This window comes from Myotis yumanensis, unplaced genomic scaffold, assembly GCF_028538775.1.
Source record: "Myotis yumanensis isolate MYYU_CA2020_CCGP unplaced genomic scaffold, mMyoYum1.0.hap1 SCAF_23, whole genome shotgun sequence".
NCBI lineage: Eukaryota > Metazoa > Chordata > Mammalia > Chiroptera > Vespertilionidae > Myotis > Myotis yumanensis.
In genome coordinates, this window is record NW_027223774.1 from 7,259,832 (window position 1) to 7,281,500 (window position 21,669).

Sequence of the window (21,669 nt, forward strand, 5' to 3'; positions counted from 1 at the left end):
AGAGAGAAACATCAATGAGAGAAAAACATCAATCAGCTGCCTCCTGCACACCCCCTACTGGGGACGTTCCTGCAACCAAGGTACATGCCCTTAGCCGGAATCGAACCTGGGACCTTTCAGTCCGCAGGCCATCGTCTATCCACTGAGCCAAACCGGTTACTGCATACACCTGCTTTTTAGGAAGATGCTGAAAGCTAAGAAGGAAGCCCCTGCCCCTCCCAAAGCCAAAGCCAAAGCAAAGGCTTTGAAGGCAAAGAAAGTAGTGTTGAAAGGCGTCCACAGTCACACAAAAAAGGAGATCTACACATCACCCACCTTCCGACAGCCAAAGACACTAAGGCTCTGGAGGCAGCCGAAATATCCTCAGAAGAGCGCGCCCAGGAGAAACAAGCTTGATCACTACGCCATCATCAAATTCCCCATGACTACTAAGTCAGCCATGAAGAAGATAGAAGACAATAATACACTAGTGTTCATTGTGGATGTCCAGGCCAACAAGCACCAGATCAAACGGGCTGCGAAGAAGCTCTATGACATTGATGTGGCCAAGGTCAAGACCCTGATCAGGCCTGATGGCGAGAAGGCATATGTTCGACTGGCTCCTGACTATGATGCTTTGGATGTTGCCAACAAAATAGGAATCATTTAAATGGAGTCCAGCTGCCTAATTCTAAATATAAAAATTTCACACTGTAAAAAAAAAAAAGTATACACCTATGTACTGAGCAAAAGAAGCCTGACATTAAAAAATGCATAATATAAGATGACTGATACAGTCAAAAATAGGTAAACTTGGAGAGACCAAGATGGCGGCATAGGTAAACACCGGAGATTGCTGCCGCAAACAACCACTTGAAAAATACAACTAAAAGATGGAACGGACATCACCGAGAACCACAGGAAGGCTGGCTGAGGAGAGACTCTTCAACTAGAAGGAAAGAGAACAGCATACTGAGGCTCAGGGGAGGCGCAGTGTGGAAAATACAAAGGTACGGAGGTGCGCGTGGAGCCGGCTGGTGGCTGAGGGCGCGGTTGTCGTTTTCAATCAGGAGGGAGTCTCAGGCTCTGAGCTCCAGATCCAGACGAGTCTCTAGGGACTCAGACTCAAACAGGAGAGGCGGGATTGTCTGGCATCAGTTGGAATGTGAGGGCAGTTTTCTCTCCGAGGTTTGCAGCGGTTGCTGGGGTTCTGAGAAGCAGAGCCTCTGGGAACAGGACTGAGAGCAGCCATAACTGCTCCCTCCACCCGCCCTGTTGATCCAGTGCGACCCGCCCCGCCCAAGCCTTGCGCAGAGCCATTTGCCGGATAGCCTCAGGCAAAGGCTAGATTAGCACGTCTCCAGAGGACAGAATTTTCCCCACTGCAGATACAGGTGATTCTCACAGCCAGTCGGCCTGGTGGTCAAATCCCTCTAGTATTAACTACAACAATCAAGGCTTAACTACAACAAGACTGCGCACAAAGACCCCAAAGGGGTGCACCAAGAAAGCATAAAAAATGCGGAGACAAAAAAACATGACAGAAATGGAGGATATAGAGCTAAAAAATGCAATTTTGAGGGCTTGCAATAATGTGCTACAAGGTGCCAATAAATTTGATGAGAGTCTCACGAAATCTAATGAGACCCTCGATGCTGTGATAAAGAACCAACTAGAAATTAAGCATACACTGACTGAAATAAAGAATATTATACAGACACCCAATAGCAGACCAGAGGAGCACAAGAATCAAGTCAAAGATTTGAAATGCGAAGAAGCAAAAAACACCCAACCGGAAAAGCAAAATGAAAAAAGAATCCAAAAATACAAAGATAGTGTAAGGAGCCTCTGGGACAGCTTCAAGCATACAAACATCAGAATTATAGGGGTGCCAGAAGATGAGAGACAGCAAGATATTGAAAACCTATTTGAAGAAATAATGACAGAAAACTTCCCCCACCTGGTGAAAGAAATGGACTTACAGGTCCAAGAAGCGCAGAGAACCCCAAACAAAAGGAATCCAAAGAGGACCACACCAAGACACATCATCATTAAAATGCCAAGAGCAGCCGAAACCAGTTTGGCTCAGTGGATAGAGCGTCAGCCTGCGGACTGGGGGGTCCCAGGTTTCATTCCGGTCAAGGGCACGTGCCTGAGTTGCGGGCACGTCCCTGGTGGGAGGTGTGCAGGAGGCAGCTGGTCGATGTTTCTCTCTCATCGATGTTTCTAACTCTCTATCTCTCTCTCCCTTCCTCTCTGTAGAAAATCAATAAAATATATTAAAAAAAAATAAAATAAATAAAATGCCAAGAGCAAAAGACAAAGAGAGAATCTTAAAAGCAGCAAGAGAAAGAGACTCAATTACCTAGGGAATACCCATACGACTGTCAGCTGATTTCTCAATAGAAACTTTGCAGGCCAGAAGGGAGTGGCAAGAAATATTCAAAGTGATGAATACCAAGAACCTACAACCAAGATTACTTTATCCAGCAAAGCTATCATTCAGAATTGAAGGTCAGATAAAGAGCTTCACAGATAAGGAAAACCTAAAGGAGTTCATCACCACCAAGACAGTATTATACGAAATGCTGAACGGTATTCTTTAAGAAGAGGAAGAAGAAAAAGGTAAAGATACAAATTATGAACAACAAACATGCATCTATCAACAAGTGAATCTAAGAATCAAGTGAATAAATAATCTGATGTACAGAATGAACTGGTGATTATAATAGAATCAGGGACATAGAAAGGGAATGGACTTTCTTGGGGGGGAAAGGTGTGTGGGAGATGCGGGAAGAGACTGGACAAAAATCGTGCACCTATGGATGAGGACAGTGGGTGGGGAGTGAGGGCGGAGGGTGGGGCGGGAACTGGGAGGAGGGGAGTTATGGGGGGAAAAAAGAGGAACAAATGTAATAATCTGAACAAAGATTTAATTAAAAAAATAAAAAATGCATAATATGACTGATACAGTTAAAAATAGATAAACTTAAACTATAAGGATTGGGGGTGATTAATAACATGACAAAACTATAAAGGCCTTAAAGTGCTTGGTGTGGAGAGCAATAGTAATTACCTGGGGGTGAGAGGATGTAATATAATCAGAGGGCACACAGAACACCACGGGGTGCTGGAGTGTTGTTTCATGAACATGCATGTCAATACGGCTTTCATACTAAGTTATGAGTGAGGCTGGGTTCGTCTCTCCGCTGCTGTCAGCCAACCCCTAGATAAGGAGCTAAGAAACAGGGCTTCTGCCCTAACCGGGTCGGCTCATTGGATAGAGGGTTGGCCTGTGGACTGAAGGGTCCTGGGTTCGATTCCGGTCAAGGGCACGCACTTGGTTTCCGGCACATCCCCAGTGGGAGTGTGCAGGAGGCAGCTGATGGATGTTTCTCTCACATTGATGTTTCTAACTCTCTATCCCTCCCCTTCCCCTCTTTAAAAAGCCAATAAAATGTATTTAAAAAAAAAAAAAAAAAGAATGCTCACAGCAGCGTCCTTCATAGGGGACCCCTGTCTCCCCCGATCACCAGCTCCTCCCTCGCCCAGGCCTGACGCCTCAGCGTTGGCGCGCGGTCCAGAGCACCGGGAAGGTGGCAGTTTCTATTGGGAGTGAGGACACATGCCCTGTTTCGGGTTCGATCGTGGGCCTACAGGAGGGAAGCCACCAGTGGGTCTCTCTCACAGCAATGTCTCTCTCTCTCTCAAAATGAATGAATGAATGAATGAATGAATGACAAAATCTATACTAATTAAAGGGTAATATGCTAAATAGACCGGGTATCTAGGCAGTTATAGGCAATCAGGCCGGCTGCGAACCACAGGTTCATCAGCAGCAGGAAGCGGCCTCAGCCTTCAGCCGGGAGGAACCTCCACCGGCACCAGCCGGGGTCCTGGGCGACCACAGCTCCGCCTCCCCCAAACTCCGGAAAGACACGCACCCCTCTCCCCCTCATTAACCCCAAACCCGGGCCCGACGCCCCCACACGGCGACCCCCACCTCACGGAGCCCCGCGGAAAACCCCGGATGAGCCAAACGCCAGCCGCGTCCCTCACAGAGGGACCCGCAAAGGCCACGGCGGGCGGGACACGGCCGTCCATCTCTCCCGACCCCGAACCGCCGGGGGACCCCAAAGGGACCCCAACCGCAGGCGGGAGCGACATACCTGCTTCCTCCCAAACACTTTGGCGCTCCCCCTCCCCCCCGCCACGCGACCCGACCGCCGCCGGGAAACCCGCGGATCCCGCTGCACCCCTCCCACCCTCTGGCGAACCTCACAAGGAGGCAAAACATTTTCTATAAACTTGAAAGGACAAGAGCTCACTGACCTGCTTTCTGCGAACCACCGGGTGGGCCCAGGCCGTTATACTTCCGCGAACGGATTCGGCTGCTGCAAGCGGCGCTCAGATATTGCGTCATCCGGCGGCGGCGGGCGGGGACCTGAGGCCTTCGCAGAACCGTATTCCCCTCCCGGCAAAATGGCGGCGCCCTGTGGTTGCGCCGCCGCATGGGGGCCGCCATGTTTGGAGGCCTGATTGCCGTACAGAAGGCAAAGCCTGGGACTTAGGGTCCAGTAGCCAGGGATGGAGGGAAGGTGAGAAACTCAGGAATTGTATCTTGTTTCCTAGCACTTTGACAGTTATGTAAAGTGAGGAATATTTTCAGAGCTTGGGGAGGCAAATACGAAATGAGATAAATTGTCTTGCGTGGTCTAGGCAAAGAAGTCATGTGACTGCAGCTTTTTATGTTATGTTATTTATTTATTTACTAGGGGCCTGGTGCACGAAATTCGTGTCGGGGAGGGGGGCTCTTCAGCCTGGCCTACACCCTCTCCAATCCAGGACCCCTCAGGGGATGTCTGACTGCCGGTTTAGGCCAGATCCCTCTGGCAATCTGGGACTGCTGGCTCCTAACCACTCACCTGCCTGCTGGCCTGATCGCCCCTAACTGCTCTCCCCTGCCAACCTGATCACCCCTAACTGCTCTCCCCTGCCAACCTGATCATCCCTAACTGCTCTCCCCTGCCGGCCTGATCATCCCTAACTGCTCTCCCCTGCCAACCTGATCATCCCTAACTGCTCTCCCCTGCCGGCCTGATCACCCCTAACTGCTCTCCCCTGCCGGCCTGATCACCCCTAACTGCTCTCCCCTGCCGGCCTGATCACCCCTAACTGCTCTCCCCTGCCGGCCTGATCACCCCTAACTGCTCTCCCCTGCCTGCCTGATCACTCCTAACTGCTCTCCCCTGCCTGCCTGATCACCCCTAACTGCTCTCCCCTGCCTGCCTGATCACTCCTAACTGCTCTCCCCTGCCTGCCTGATCGCCCCTAACTGCTCTCCCTTGCCAGCCTCATTGCCTTTAACTGCCTCTGACTTGACCCACCGTAGCTTTGTCCAGGAAATACCCAGTTTATTTAGCATATTACCCTTTAATTAGTATAGATTTTGTCATTCATTTTGAGAGAGAAATTGCTGTGAGAGAGATCCACTGATGGGTTGCCTCCTGTATGCCCCCCACAGGAATCAAACCTGAAACAGGGCATGTGTCCTCACCCAGAATCAAAACTGCCACTTTCCCGGTGCACTGGACAGCACGCCAACAAAGCCACTATACAGGCCATGGCTGCAGATTTTGTTTTCCAGTTTGTACAACAGATTTCTAAAAAAAAAAAAAACCACAAGTTGCCCTGGCCAGGTTCTTCAGTGGTTAGAGTGTGGGCCTGCAGACCAAAGGTGGTGGGGGTTCCATTCCTCGTCAAGGGCAGGTCCCTGGGTTGCAGATTCCCCAGCCCTGGTAAGGGGGACATGTGGGCGGCAATCAATGGATGGGTCTCTCACATGGATGTTTCTCTCCCCATCCCCCTCCCGCTCCATTGCACTCTCTCTAGAAATCATTGGGTGAGGATTTAAAAAAACACAAAGCCCTAACCGGTTTGGCTCAGTGGATAGAGCGTCGGCCTGGGGACTCAAGGAGCCCAGGTTCGATTCTGGCCAAGGGCATGTACCTTGGTAGCGGGCACATCCCCAGTAGGGGGTGTGCAGGAGGCAGCTGATCGATGTTTCTCTCTCATCAATGTTTCTAACTCTCTATCCCTCTCCCTTCCTCTCTGTAAAAAATCAATAAAATATATTTTATAAAAAAAATTTAAAAAAATAAAAATAAAAAAATAAAAAAACACAAAATATCCTTGGGCGAGGATTTAAAAACCCACACACAAAAAAACCCCCAAGTTTTCAAACGACAGATAATAAAATCCTGCCAAGAAGAAAGGTTATACATCAGGTAAATGCAGACCAACAGGCAGCTTGTAGTGGGAAATTTCTTGCAAGAATTGGTTTTTAAGAACTGAAACATATTTCAAGATTACATTAATGCATAACCTCTATGTGACTCTAGTTACCATCCTTTTAGTTCACTCAGGATGTTATTATAGCCACTTAATATTAATTACAAATATGTATACATAAAAAATGTATAATATAGCTCTAGCTGGTTTGGCTCAGTGGATAGAGCATCAGCCTACAGACTAAAGGGTCCCGGGTTTGATTCCGGTCAAGGGTACATGCCAGGGTTGTGGCTTAATCCTCAATAGGAGGCATGCAGGAGGCAGTCAGTCAATGATTCTCTCTCATCATTGATGTTTCTATCTCACTCTCCCCCTCCTTTCCTCTCTGAAATCAATAAAAATATATCTTAAGAAATGTATAATATAGAAATACATTTGAGAAATGAAAAGAAAATTACATCTACCTATTTCATCCAGTTTTATTGTATTATAATTGCCACAAATTAGACCTATTTTTAAGAAGCTTCTTATTTTGTCAAAATTTTATATTTACACAAAGGCCACAAGGTACTTCTGCAAAGAGTTCCCCTATAACTTCATTTGTCTTCCCGTCATGTGAACATTTTAGATAACCATGCTACATTTGTCAAATTGAGATATGAACTGGCATAATGCACAACCAAATTACAGATTCTACTCGGATTTCACAAGTTTTTCCAGTTCAACCCTTTATCTGTCCCAGGATTCAATCCAAAACACAATATTGCATTTAGAGACTGTTCCTTAATTACTAGTATCTCTGCTCTGTAACCATTTCTCAGTCCTTTCCTCATTTATGGCCTCAATTATTTAGAGGATTACTATCCAGGTATTTTGTATATTCATCCGTCCTTTAAGTTGGTATAAGGTTGTTACGGCCAAAGGTGATCCTGAGTTGGGGGGGTGAAAGGATTGAGAAAAGACAGACAAGAGAATGAAAGCTGGGTCTCGGTGGGACGCTGCTCCCCAATGAGGAGACAGCGCCAGCACCCACAAGCCCTGTCTTTATTTTATAGCAGATGCCACGAGGCGAAGTAGGGGTGTGAGCAAGTTGTTGACAGCATTCTCGTGAGTTCCAACCCTACTCAACTACATGCACCTGAACTCTAGCACAAGGCACGTGGGGCCACGTGTTTGGACCATAGGTTCAAGCTTACAACCACAGCTGTTGGGTATAATTGTGCTGGGAGGGCCCTGCCCTCCAGCTGGGACTTGCACGTGGCAATGAGAGGACCCTGTCCTTTCATTAGTCCTGAGGATTGAACCTGGCCAAAATACTGTAGCCGCGCCCCACAAAGGTTCCCTCACTAAACAGGGGTTATGCGTTTGGGAATTGAAGTCTCTCATCATACTATATTCAGGGATAGAAAATACCAAAATGACTTAACATGGATCTCCTGGTAAAGGTAATATTTGTCAGGTTCCTAGACTGAAAATAGGAAAACAATTCTGACTAAAAAGAACCATCATACAGGGCTGTTATCAACGTATTTCAACACTGGTATGTTGCTTTGGTATTGATAGTATTTGTGAAAAGATGAACATATATGTAGGAGGAACAGAATAGAGAGATCCAACAAAAAAAAACAACATACATCAAACATACTCAGCTGTGTATGCAAAGGTGCAAAGGCTACTCAATAGAGGGAAGGTCGAGCAAAATGGCCTCCTAAGCCCTGTCCTGTTTGTAATGGAAACTACGGGAAGTCCCAGGGAACCAAACCAATGACCCAACTGGTCCAGCAGGACTGACAGGCCCTGGAGCCTCCCTATCTGGCTCCCCATAGGACTCTGAACTCCTCCTAGGAGCCCCAGGTAATCCGCCTCCATACTGGAGCCACTTTCTCAGCACTCTCGAACCCCGGTCAAACAGCCTCAGAGGCTGTGATCTTCACCGGTGTGTCTGGAAAGCCGATAAAGAGCTATTTTTCTGAGCCTTTAGGGTGTAGCTGGGGTGAGCTGTTCTTTTCCCAGGCCTTCCTGATTATGCCAGAAAGCCCTGCGTCCCTCCTGGGCAAGATACCTTAGCTGCCTGGGGATGACATCTAAAGACCTTGCAGAAAGCTTAGAAGAAATTGCCCAGAGTATTGACGCATTACAAGACCAGATGGACTCTAGCGAATTTTGGTTACCCTCCAAAATTAGAGAGGACTTGACCTTCTCACAGCTGAGAAAGGGGGGACTATGCCTATTCCTAGAGGAAGAATGCAGTTTTTATGCCAACCAGTCTCCCATAGTAAGGGATGGAGCTAAGGAGTTAGTCGATAGAGCCTCAAAGGTCTGACAACTTTCAGAATCTTGAGGCACCTGGCTACAGAATATTAACTGGGCCTCCTGGCTTTTACCTCTAGCTGGATCCCCTCTTTATGCTCGTCCTGACACTCAACTTTGGGTCTTTCTTGTTAAACCCTCTAATACACATTTTTTCTTCTTGCATAGAGGCTAAAAAGCTCTAAATGGTCCTGCAGATGGAGCCGCAGATAAAAGTCACATCCTTCTTCCCTGCACCTCTAGGTCGCTCACCTCCCATGGGACCCTGACAGCTGCTTCCACTTAACGCCCCTACTCAGCAGGAAGCAGCCAGAATCATTGTCGACCCTGTTCCCAACAGCAGTTGGGGTTTCCTAATCAAAGGGGGAACTGAGAGGAGTTGGAGACCAGATAGGCAGTGAAGGTAGGACATATAGGAAAACAAATGTGTACATGACTGTAAAGCCGAGCTCCAAACCACTAGGATGTTTATCTTGCAAGTGCAGAATACTGTGGAAAGGTCAAAAGAAGGGGGAGGAAAAAAGAAAATACGGGGATCAGTGAGTGGGCTTTGAAACTGTTCCTAGGCAAGGCAGATAGAAGGAGCCAATCAGAGAGTGACACGGATAAACAAAGAGTGAGTCTATGGTGGATAAAAACCCGTGGACAAGTGAGCTTCAGTGGGTACCCTTTCTTGGGTCCCCTCCCTGTGCAGGGAGTTTATGTCTGCTTGAATAAATCCTACACCCCTTGCTTAAATCTTCTGGTCTGCAATTTTATTCTTCAACTTTGTGAGACACGAACCCAGGACGAACATCAGCTCATCATTCAGTTATCAGCATGAAAAATGGAAAAATATTTGAACTATCACAATATGAAGACTTGTTGCATAGAAAAAGGCATGAAATTAGTGAAATTCCAACATATATCTTTGTTGTTTCCCTGCTCCTTTAATTAAAAAATTGCCAGAAGTCATAGACAGTTACAAGTGATCATTTTACCATGGTTAAAGTAATAACAAATACACCTCTAACTACACATTCATCATTGAGGTTACAGATGAACAGACAGATTTACACTCTTCGAGGTCTGGGAGTCCCAAGCACAGCATCTGTCCCCATGAAATTAGGGTGCATCACCCTCCCCATAACTGGATGTCTTTACCCACCTGGAAGATCTCAGAATATCCAGCTATAGGGATGTTTATGAATCCTTCCTCAAATAGGCATGATTGACCATGAATTGTACTTCCAGACCCTCTCCCCTGTTATCACTGAGAAATTTACAAGGGTTCCAGGCGATTTGTACAGGGAACCAGAGGCAGAGACCAATATGTATTCTTACAAGTTCAAATAGCCCATCTCAAAAGGATACATGTCAAATGACTCAATTTTTCTAATATTCCACACATGACAAAATTAGATACAAAGAGAGTGATGATGCCAAAAACTAAGCGCAGGACAAGGATGTGACTATGAAAAGGTAGTTGGGCCAGTGTTACTCAGTGGTTGAGTATCAACCCATGAACCAGGTCACGTTGATTCCCGGTCAGGGCACTTGCCTGGGTTTAGGCATGATCCTCAGTAGGGGGTGTGCAGGAGGCAGCCAATGAATGATTCTCTCTCATCATTGATGTTTCTATCTCCCTCTCCCTTCTGTTCTCTGAAATCAATAAAAACCTTTAAAAAAAAAAAAAAAGAATGAAAGATAGCCTGAAGGAGTTTGTGATAGCAAAACTTTCTGAATTTCTACTATGGTTACAAGAATCTACATGTGATAAGATTTCCTTAAATTTATACATTAAAAACAGACAAAAAGGAGTGTTTGCTAAAACTGGAGATACAAATAAATCCTATAGTTAAGAGCACTGTAACAATTTCACTTTACTTGAGAATGAACTGTGACTAAGGTTTTACCTTTGGGAGTAAATAGATAGATGAAGGACATTTGGAAATCTCAAGAAAATTTCAGTTTTTGTGATTCTAAGCTTATTTCAGAACTAAGTTTTTTTTTCAAAATTAAGTTTTAAAAACTGTCACATTTATATTAATTTTGTAAACCACTTTATACTACTTATAAACTTTATCAAACACATTAAAATGTTATCCTTATAAATGAATATATTCATTTACATGTACTTCAAGTATTCTGAAATAACCCAAAAATAGAAAGAAGTGCAATATTTAATTACAGATTTAAACAGGCATAGACCACTCATGTGTTGTATATATTAAAATTTAATTCACAATGAGAGTAATTGTCACTGTTTAAAATTTATAAAGTCAAAGGCAAGGTGAGTAGAAATATTGCAGAAGGTATCCTGTCCACAATGGCTTGTGAGGTATATTTACTGTTCAGACTTGTGACAGAATGCTTTTTCATTCAAGTCTTCTCTTCTTCATTAAGTTATCAGAAGTTTTGCTCAAGTCCACCAAATTGAATGTGTTCATGAGTTGTTCATGGATTGATGGCAAATGATAAGGCAACATGAATTACTGCAAACCATGCCATATTCCTGCCAGAGAAAAGCATTTCTCTAGTGTAAACTGACATCTATTGAAGTTTTACGTTTGGGGAAGATGCTTTCAAACAATTAGAAATATTCATTCGTTCATGATCTCTGATCACATACGATAGGGTTTACTTCCCACTAAAGAATTTCCTACTGTCACATTCATAGGATTTATATCAGGATAAACTTTTTCGACATATAATGTCCTAAAATGTTTTAATCAAGGCTGACTGTATTTAATTTGTTTTGTAATTTCTTGATATAAAATATGAGGTAATTGATCAAGACAGTACCACATTCTTTACAGTAACTTAATTCTTTTTTCCCCCCATCTCTGCTTTTGCATTAAGTTATTCTTCATTGCATACTATTATCTTGAGACCCTAAAGTTGGAAACAGGCTTTCCCCAAAGCAAACACCTATGAAATCTCTTGTTTAAAAATGACAAGTGGTCAAAAGCTTTTCCACGATTACTGCATTCTTAGGGCCTCCCTCCTGTATGTGTTCTTTGATGAATATAAAAGTCTTGAGTTTGTAGTGAAGGCTTTCCCACATTCATTACACCAATAGGGGTTCTCTCCCATGTGATTTCTCTGGTAGGTAATAAGATCATTTTTGCTGAATGAGAATTTTCCACATTCAGTACATGCAAAGCAAGTATTTCCTGAGTGAAATTTCTGATGTTGTACAAAGCATATCTTCTTCCTAAAGCCTTCATCACAATTCTTGCGTGTAGGGCTTCTCTGCAGCATGAGTTTTGCTGATGTATATCTAGTATACTCTTCATAATGAAGCCTTCCTCATATGTACTGCACATACAGTTTCTCTTAAGTATGAGTTTGCTGATGTAAAGTGAGGTCAGTTATCATAGTGAAGCTTTTTCCACACAAATTACATACAAAGGGCTTCTCTCCTGTATGTTTCAGCTGATGTCTAATGAGATTTTGCTTCGCTGTGAAACCTTTCCAGCATACACTACATACATAAGGTTTCTCTCCTGTATGAGTCCGTTGATGTACCGTCAGGTACATTTTCACTGGGAAGCCTTTTCCACATTCACTGCATACATAGGGCTTCTCTCCCGTGTGCATTCGCTGATGTACAATCAGACAACTCTTCACAGTGAAGCCTTTCCCACATTCATTGCACACATACGGTTTATCTGAAGTATGACTTCGCTGATGTACAGTGAGATCACGCTTCATGGTGAAGCCTTTTCCACACACGACACATACATAGGGTTTCTCTCCAGTATGCGTTCGCTGATGTCCAACAAGGCCCTGCTTCAATGAGAAGCTTTTCCCACATTCACTGCATAAAAAAGGCTTTTCTCCCGTGTGCATTCGCTGATGTACAATCAGACGACTCTTCACGGTGAAGCCCTTTCCACATTCGTTGCATGTATACGGTTTCTCTGAGGTATGGCTTCGCTGATGTACAGTGAGATCGCCCCTCCTGGGGAAGCCTTTTTCACACACAACGCATACGTAGGGTTTCTCTCCAGTATGAATTCGCTGATGTCCAATAAGGCACTGCTTCATTGAGAAGCGTTTCCCACATTCACTGCATAAAAAAGGTTTTTCTCCCGTGTGAGTTCTCTGATGTTTAGTGAGATTAAACTTTATAGAGAAGGTTTTGCCACATAGTTTGCAGCTATAGGGTTTCTCTCCTGTATGAGTTCGCTGATGTCCTATGAGGCGGTGCTTCACAGAGAATCCTTTCCCACATTCACGGCATGTATAAGGTTTCTCTCCTGTATGAGTTCTGTGATGCTCAATAAGATTACTCTTGTTGATAAAGCCCTTCTCACATTCACGGCATGTATAAGGTTTCTCTCCTGTGTGAGTTCGGTGATGCTCAATAAGATGACACTTCTTGGTAAAACCTCTTCCACATTCACTGCATATATAAGGCTTCTCTCCAGTGTGAGTTCTTTGATGATAAACGAGAAGAGACTTTTTGATGAACGCTTTCCCACATTCACTACACGTATAAGGTTTCTCTTTCATGTGACTTTTCTGATGTTTATTGAACTGGGATGCCTTGAGGAAGGTTTTGTCGCATTCAGTGCATTCATTCTGTTTGAGTCCCGTATGTATTTTCTGATGTTTAGTGAGCCTGGATTTTCTGTTAAAGGCTTTTCCACACAGACTGCACCCATAGGGTTTCTCACTAGTATGAACTCTCTGATGATCAGTGAGCTGAGACCTCTTCATGAAGGCTTCCCCGCATCCAACACATACATGGGCTTTCTTTACATTGTGAGATTTCTGTTGCTGAGTGACCTGGGATTGATTATTAATGGGTTTGGTACTGACAGGCAACATGATCTCCAAATTAAATTGTTCATGGTTAGCATGAAGAACAGATATCCCATCTCCCTTCAACTCCACAGAATTCTTTAAGTTACAACTTCTGTTTTGGTTTTCAAAATTTAAATTTGATCTTAAAGGTTTTTCACTTGTCTCAAACATATCACAATTTTGCTTGAATAGAGAATGATCTTCACTCTGATTAGTATCTGCTAACATACTATGTTCACAGCCTCGGTCCACTCTCTTCTGAAGGCTTCGGATTTGCACGTGATGCTGCAGAAGATCATCAACCTTCCTGAGTTCTAGGACAGAAGAGAACAGGGAATCATTCTGGAATCTCTCACAATCTTTGTTTGAAATAAAACTGTTTTGTAAAAAAGCCGTCACATGAAGTAACTATTTAGTGACAATCCTATATGATGCAAAATAAAAAATATATTTTGTCTTCATGCATAGTTCTTTTTTAAAAAAAATACATTTTATTGATTTTTTACAGAGAGGAAGGGAGAGGGCTAAAGAGTTAGAAACATTGATGAGAGAGAAACATCCATCAGCTGCCTCCTGCACATCTCCTACTGGGGATGTGCCCGCAACCAAGGTACATGCCCTTGACCGGAATTGAACCTGGGACCTTTCAGTCTGCAGGCCGACGGTCTATCCACTGAGCCAAATCGGTTAGGGCGAAATGTCCAATTCTTGACCACGGTGCCGAATTGATGTCCCTGGACTCTCAGCAACACTCTCACGAACTGCTTCGATGTTTTGTGTTGAACGACTTGTTGAAGGACAGCCAGAGTGTTTAAGATCACTAATTGATCCAGTTTCCCTAAATTTTTAAATTAATCTCTTCACAGTTGATGAAGTTAAATCACTATTCCGACCATATTTTGCATGAAAATTGCAAACTGTAGCTGCCAAACCTTCATTATTTATTTATTTTTTTTTAAATATATTTTATTGATTTTTTACAGAGAGGAAGGGAGAGAGATAGAGAGTTAGAAACATCGATGAGAGAGAAACATCGATCAGCTGCCTCCTGCACACCTCCCATTGGGGATGTGCCCGCAACCCAGGTACATGCCCTTGACCGGAATCGAACCTGGGACCTTTCAGTCCGCAGGCCGACGCTCTATCCACTGAGCCAAACCGGTTTCGGCACCTTCATTATTTTTAAAATGTTGCTCAACAATGAAAACGCGTTGTTCTTTCGTGTAGCGCTCCATTTTTAAAAAAATATATTTTATTGATTTTTTCCAGAGAGGAAGGGAGAGGGATAGAGAGTTAGAAACATTGATCAGCTGCCTCCTGCACACCCCTCACTGGGGATGTGCCCGCTATCAAGGTACATGCCCTTGACCGGAATCGAACCTGGGACCTTTCAGTCCGCAGGCTGATGCTCTATCCACTGAGCCAAACCGGTTAGGACTAAATGTGTATATATATATTAAAAAAATAATTGTAACTGTAAGTATAACACTCCGCTCCCCTCCCTGCGAATGCTTACCTTCCACACCACAGGCAAAGTGGTACATTTTAAGAATTAGTGAAATAAAGCCACTCTGGCAAAAGTCCCCACTGGTTTCTCAACTCATGTGGAATGAAAGCAAGGTCTTAAATGACCTCCCCAGGCAATGCGTGACCAATATTTCAGAACTTCCAGCTGCTGCCCCATTTTCCATTTTTCCCTCTTGCTCATTAGAGCCTAGGCAGACAAATTTTCAGAATTTCCACAACCACATTCCAGGTGCAACTCTTTGAACTTCCCACGGTCTCACATTTGGAAAACTCCATAGACCTGACCTATATCCCTCATCTATGTGCTTAAAGGCACCTTACCATAGAGCCATTCCGTCTGGTAACTGCTCAGTTCCAGGATGAACACCCTCTGTGTCACCAAGTGTGTTAATTTTCCTTAGAGCCATGGTTCCCTAAATATATGTTAACTACTGATTACATAGTACTTCTACTGAGAACAAAAGCCATGGGGAGAATAGGGACAAGGTCTGTTTATTTCTATCTTTTCCTTTAGTGTTCTTAGCTTCAAAAACATTTGGCTATCAGAATGCAAGCTTTAAAAAAAATAAAGCAGCCCTGACTGGTTTGGCTCAGCAGATAGAGCGTCGGCCTGTGGACTGAGGGGTCCCAGGTTCGATTCCGGTCAAGGGCATGTACCTGGGTTGCAGGCACATCCCCAATAGGGGGCGTGCAAGAGGCAGCTGAATCGATGTTTCTCTCTCATCGATGTTTCTAACTCTGTATCCCTCTCCCTCTCCCTTCCTCTCTGTAAAAAAATCAATAAAATATATTAAAAAAAAAAAAAAGCAATCACATCAATTGCAGGACACAATCATAGGTATGGAACACATTAAAGAGAGTTTAGAAATAGGACAGAAACTTTCTGATCAAGATAATAGCAGATCCCAGAGGTCACTAAAAGAGAAACTGCAATTTCATGTGATAGGAAAGTTGGTTATCTGCAACTAAGAGTCATCAGAAAATGATGGGAAAGCAATCAATTCTATTTTCACATCCTGGAAATGAATAATTGGAAAATGCAATCAAGAAACCAATTCCAGCCGAAGCCGGTTTGGCTCAGTGGATAGAGCATCGGCCTGCGGACTGAAAGTTCCCAGGTTCGATTCCGGTCAAGGGCATGTACCTGGGTTGCGGGCACATTCCCAGTGGGAGATGTGCAGGAGGCAGCTGATCAATGTTTCTCTCTCATCGATGTTTCTAACTCTCTATCTCTCTCCCTTCCTCTCTGTAAAAAATCAATAAAATATATTAAAAAAAAGAAAAAAGAAACCAATTCCATTCACTACATAAGAAAAAAGAATATTATATATAGGAACAAATTTAAGAAAGGCCAGTGTCAAACTTTTATTCTGAAACTTATGAAATGTTGTTGGAAGAAATTAAAGATCAAATTAGATAGAAAAACAACCAATTACCCTAATTAGGATGCAGAATATGCTTAAGATAAAATTACTACCCAACTCAGATATAGATTTAATGTAATCCCTATCAAAATACCAGCTGCTTTTTTTTGCAGAAATTTACAAGCTGATTCTAATATTACAATGGAAACTAAAGGGTTCAGATGTTAAAACTGTCTTGAAAGAGAAGAACAGAGTTGGAGAATTCACTCTTTGCAATTTCCAAAATTACTACAACGCTGTAGGAATCAAAACCACGATTAGAATATATACATATAAAATGTTCCAAAATTGATTGTGGTAATAACCATCACCAACTATATAAATATACTAAAATCTAGTCACCTATATATATGTTATATATATATTTTTCTAATTCTCACCTAAGGATATGTTATTATTGATGTGAGAGAGAGAGAGAGAGAGAGAGAAATATCAATGTGAGAGAAACATCGATTGGTTGCTTCCCATTCTGAGCCCCAACCAGTGGTCTAAACCTCAACTTTTTTTGGTGTACAGGGTAATGCTCCAGTCAACTGAGCAGCCCATCCAGGGCTGACTGTATATTTTAAATGGGTATATTGTATCCTATATAAATTAAATCTAAGTAAAGCCATTAAAATATGATATAGAAGCAAAAGTTTTAGGAAGGTTAATAGAGTGATAACATCTAAGAATAAAGACAAATCTAAATTAGGAAAAATAAAATGGAAGTCACTTGAAGCAGACAGAAGTTATGACCTAGTTTGGGCTGTAACTCACATAGGATGATAAGGTTTTTTTTGTCATCAAATGAAGGAGTAGAGACCTTTAAGAAGGGAGCTCAGCTCAGCACATAGGGAACAAGCCAGGTGATGCCAGGATGGACAGAATTACTGGTAAAAATGTCTAGTGCTGAAAGAGAAACTAGACTTAAAAAAAGGAATAAAGGGAAGATGATTCCTGCTCTCCCACAAAATGGGAAATCAGAGGCCAGCTGCCATGACGATGAGTAAAATACTTAAAAAGAAAGTATACATTAGACCAGGGGTGGGCAAACTTTTTGACTCGAGGGCCACAATGGGTTCTTAAACTGGACCGGAGGGCCGGAACAAAAGCATGGATGGAGTGTTTGTGTGAACTAATATAAATTCAAAGTAAACATCATTACATAAAAGGGTATGGTCTTTTTTTTTTTTAGTTTTATTCATTTCAAACAGGCCAGATCCGGCCCGCGGGCCGTAGTTTGCCCACGGCTGGGTTAGACAATATTGAGGGAGAAGTCGATTTGGGAGTCCATGTCACAGAACAGAAAGAGGTCACTCATGGGAATAGAGGACATTTTAAGAGAGAGGAGAACAGGGTGTGAAGAACCTTGGAGGGAGAGGAGTGAAGAATGACATGAGCCCTGACCGGTTTGGCTCAGTGGATAGAGCGTCGGCCTGCGGACTGAAAGGTCCCAGGTTCACAACCCAGGTCAGGTTGAAACGGCCCCGGTGTGGTAGGGACGACCCCGGTGAGGTTGAAACGGCCCCCGTGAGGTAGGGACGATCCCGGTGAGGTCGAAACGGCCCCCGTGAGGTAGGGACGATCCCGGTGAGGTCGAAACGGCCCCCGTGAGGTAGGGACGACCCCGGTGAGGTTGAAACGGCCCTGGTGAGGCTCAGACGGCCCTGGTGAGGTTGAGACTACTCCAGTGATGTTGGAACAAATAAAGGGGACCAGTATGGACTGATGAACAGGGGTAGATACAGAAGCAGAGCAACATTGAACAGAATGTTAAACTACAGTGGGAAGCCTGGGGAGGGTTGGGGGGGGGATTAAGAGACCAACTGAAGGACTTATATGCATGCATATGGGATTAACCAATGGACACAAGACATGGGGCGGGGGGGGGCGGGGGGTAGGGGCTGGGGGAATGTCAAGGGGGGGGAAAAAGGAGACATATGTAATACTCTTTGTAATACTTTAAGAAATAAAAATTATTAAAATAAAAAATAAAAAAAATAAAAAAGAAAGGTCCCAGGTTCAATTCCGGCCAAGGGCATGTACCTGGGTTGCAGGCACGTCCCCAGTAGGGAGTGTGCAGGAGGCGGCTGATCGATGTTTCTCTCTCATCGATGTTTCTAACTCTATTCCTCTTCCTTTCTCGTTGTAAAAAAAATCAATAAAGTATATTGAAAAACAAAATCAAAACAAAATCACAATTGTTAGAAACAAACAAACAAACGACATGAATGCGCCGTGAAAAGCACATGATCACGGGGACCCAGCATCTAAGGTGGATTGGACGTTATGGAGGGAAACAGGGCACAAAGGCCCAGTAGCAAGAGAAAAGCAATGAATTCCAAGTTCCGTCTTTCCGGAGAGGCCTGGGAAGTGGGATTTCATAGCAAGAGAGGTGCTAACACAGGCAGAGACACGCTCACCGTGGACACAACAGGAGGAAGATCTGAGAATACCAGCGGGGAGAAAACTACATAAAAACAAGCGGAAGATAAAATAAATAGGGGTCAGAACTCGAGAGCGACAAAAGGCGTATGTTTTCCTCTAAAATTCTACAAAGAACAAGGGTTCTCCTATGTGGAGGGGAGGTTTGAGTTTCCTCATTCACTGTCACAGCTCTGAAGCGGCCTCTGACCGGAATGTGACTTCCCACCCGCCCGCCTTGCTGGCTCTCACCCCCTCACCTGGAGAGACTGGACAGTGGTGTCCATGCTGTACTGTCCACGGTTCTTCCCCTCGTTCCAGCTTGGAGAGCGCATCTGGTTTGCTGGCTCGAAACCCTGCTTGTGAACAAGGACAGAGACTTAGACATGTTATGTCGGGCTGGGCTCTGTCAAGAAGGGAGAATGGTCCATTTCAGGGAATGAACAGGTTTCCCATATTATACTGGGCAGGGATCTGTCAAGAAGAGAGAATGAGCCCAGGCTGTTTTAGCTCAGTGGATAGAATGTCAACCTACAGACTGCAGGGACTCGAGTTCGATTCAGGTCAAGGGCACGTACCTGGGTTGCGGGCTCGATCCCCAGTAGGGGGTGTGCAGGAGGCAGCCGATCAATGATTCTCTCTCATCGATGTTTCTAGCTCTCTATCCCTCTCCTTTCCTCTCTGTAAAAAAATCAATAAAATAAAATAAAAAAAATATAAAACAGGGGTCCTCAAACTACGGCCTGCGGGCCACATGCAAATACAAATATTGTATTTGTTCTCGTTTTGTTTTTTTTTACTTCAAAATAAGATATGTGCAGTGTTCAGAGGAATTTGTTCATAGTTTTTTTTTAAACTATAGTCCGGCCCTCCAACGGTCTGAGGGACAGTGAACTGGCCCCCTGTTTAAAAAGTTTGAGGACCCCTGCTCTAAAAAATATCCTCCCACCAGGCTGATGTGGCTCAGTGGTTGATTGTTGACCTATGAACCAGGAGGCCACGGTTTGATTTCCAGTCAGGGCACATGCCCGGGTTGAGGGCTCGATTCCCAGTAGGGGATGTGCAGGAAGCAGCCAATTGATGTTTCTTTCTCATTGATGTTTCTACCTCTCTCTTCCTCTCCTTCCCTCTCACTCAAATAAAATAATAAAATAAAATAAATAAAATAAAATGATAAAATAAATAATAAATAAATAAATAAAATATAAAATATAAATAAAATAAATAAATAAATAAATAAAATAAAAAACAAAATAAAATAAAAAATATTTTTAAAAAAATCCATCCTTGCATGAGGAATAACCAAAATGAGAAAAAAGAAGGGAGAATGTAACATTATAGGTTCCCCATCAATAACACAAATATTTTTCTCTCAGGAGGGGGGACATAATACCCTCCTGTCTGCAGCAAGAGAAGTACCTGAGATTCCACCATCTCGGAGAACTGGAGTTATTCTGAGCAGTTACGCAGCTGAGAAAGGAAAAGCCACTAACAGGGCACCCGCTGAGTGACCCAGGGGAGCTGTCCTCACCCACTGACACCAGGTGGCTGTAGGTCTCCATCGTCACGTCCCTGTACAGGTCCTTCTGCTCGGGGCCCAGGAGCTGCCACTCCTCCCAGGTGAAGTCCACGGCCACATCGTGAAACGTCAGGGATTCCGGTAACAACTCCATGCTGTGTAATGGGTGACGTCCTTTAAAATCTAAAGCAGGTGTGGGGCCTGGGTAGCGTGGCTCAGTGATTGAACCTCGACCTATGAACCAAGAGGTCAGGATTCAATTCCCAGTTGGGGCACATAAACTGGCTAAGGGTTCAGTCCCCAGGGAGGAGCGTGCGGGAGGCAGCTCATCCATGATTCTCTCTCATCATTTCTCTCTCTCTCCCTCTCCCTCTCTCTGAAATCAATTTTGTACGGCCCAGGAATGATGTTATAAATATCCAAAAGGCCCTTGGCAGAAAAAGGCTCCCCACCCCTGCTACAGGTGATATGGATGAAATGTTAATTTTTCTGCTCATTTTCACTCTATAAGCTTCATCTCTTCAGCAAGTGGGGTTTTATTTTATGTACAGTTGGATAATCACATTCCCAGTAAAATACAGGGTGGGGCCAAGTTAGGTTTACAGTTGTTCACATGAAAAATAACGTATTAATAAATAATAACACAGGAATAAACTATGTTTTCTGCACGCACAACTGTAAACCTAACTTGGCCCCATCCTGTATTTTGTAATTGTGCATTATACATTCATGCATTCAACCAGTTATAAGTTTCTATAATGTGACATAAAATATTCTTGTGAACCTAGAAACACCACAATCACATATTTTTAAAAAATATTTTTTGCCCTAGCCGGTTTGGCTCAATGGATAGAGCGTCAGCCTGCGGACTAGGGGGTCCCGGGTTCGATTCCGGTCAAGGGCATGTGCCTTGGTTGCCCAAACATCCCCAGTGGGGGGTGTGCGGGAGGCAGTTGATCGATGTTTCTCTCTCATCGATGTTTCTAACTCTCTATTCCTCTCCCTTCCTCTCTGTAAAAAATCAATAAAATATATTTTTAAAAAATTTATTGATTTTTAGACAGAGAGAAAGGGAGAAGGAGAGAGAGAGAAACATTGATGTGAGAGCTATACCTAGATCCACTGCCTCCTGCACCCCACTTCTGAGGATCCAGCCTGAAACCTGGGCATGTGCCCTGACCGTGAATGGAAATCCCAACATATCTGTGCACAGAAAGCCGCCCAACCAACTAAGCCACACCGGCCAGGGCCACATTCACATATTTGAGAGACAAAACATATACATACATATGTATACTTTTCAGATTAACGGAGGTGGTTTTTATAGGTCTCTACAAATTCTTTAATGAAGAAAGGGAAGGTTAGCACTGGCTGGTTTGGCTCAGCGGATAGCGTGTCGGCCTGTGGACTGAAGGGTCC

General features: G+C 43.9%; 2 protein-coding genes and 1 pseudogene across 8 annotated transcripts in view; 1 reads left to right on the forward strand and 2 right to left on the reverse strand.

Annotated features, from left to right (window-relative positions):
- LOC138999467 (zinc finger protein 615-like) overlaps positions 1-21,669 on the reverse strand; it is a 42,802-nt gene that overhangs the window by 17,384 nt on the left and 3,749 nt on the right. For 3 of the 7 annotated variants that reach the window (XM_070401580.1, XM_070401579.1, XM_070401585.1), the window contains exon 1: positions 4,312-4,351. The exons of 2 other annotated variants lie outside the window; for them this stretch is intronic. The gene's annotated coding sequence lies outside the window, so the exon portion shown is untranslated. Of the gene's footprint in view, positions 1-4,311; positions 4,375-21,669 lie in introns of those variants that run through there. 2 more of the 7 variants (XM_070401581.1, XM_070401582.1) reach the window with 2 other exon arrangements.
- On the forward strand, positions 185-649 carry LOC139000324 (large ribosomal subunit protein uL23 pseudogene; annotated as a pseudogene).
- Positions 11,823-21,669, reverse strand: part of ZNF614 (zinc finger protein 614) — a 65,081-nt gene continuing 55,234 nt past the window's right edge. The window contains exons 1-3 of the mRNA XM_070401588.1: positions 20,263-20,536; positions 18,992-19,087; positions 11,823-13,688 (exon numbers count right to left, since the gene is read on the reverse strand). Coding sequence (XP_070257689.1) covers positions 11,899-13,688; positions 18,992-19,087; positions 20,263-20,404 — 2,028 coding nt within the window. The 5' untranslated portion in view covers positions 20,405-20,536 and the 3' untranslated portion in view covers positions 11,823-11,898. Of the gene's footprint in view, positions 13,689-18,991; positions 19,088-20,262 lie in introns of the transcript that reaches the window.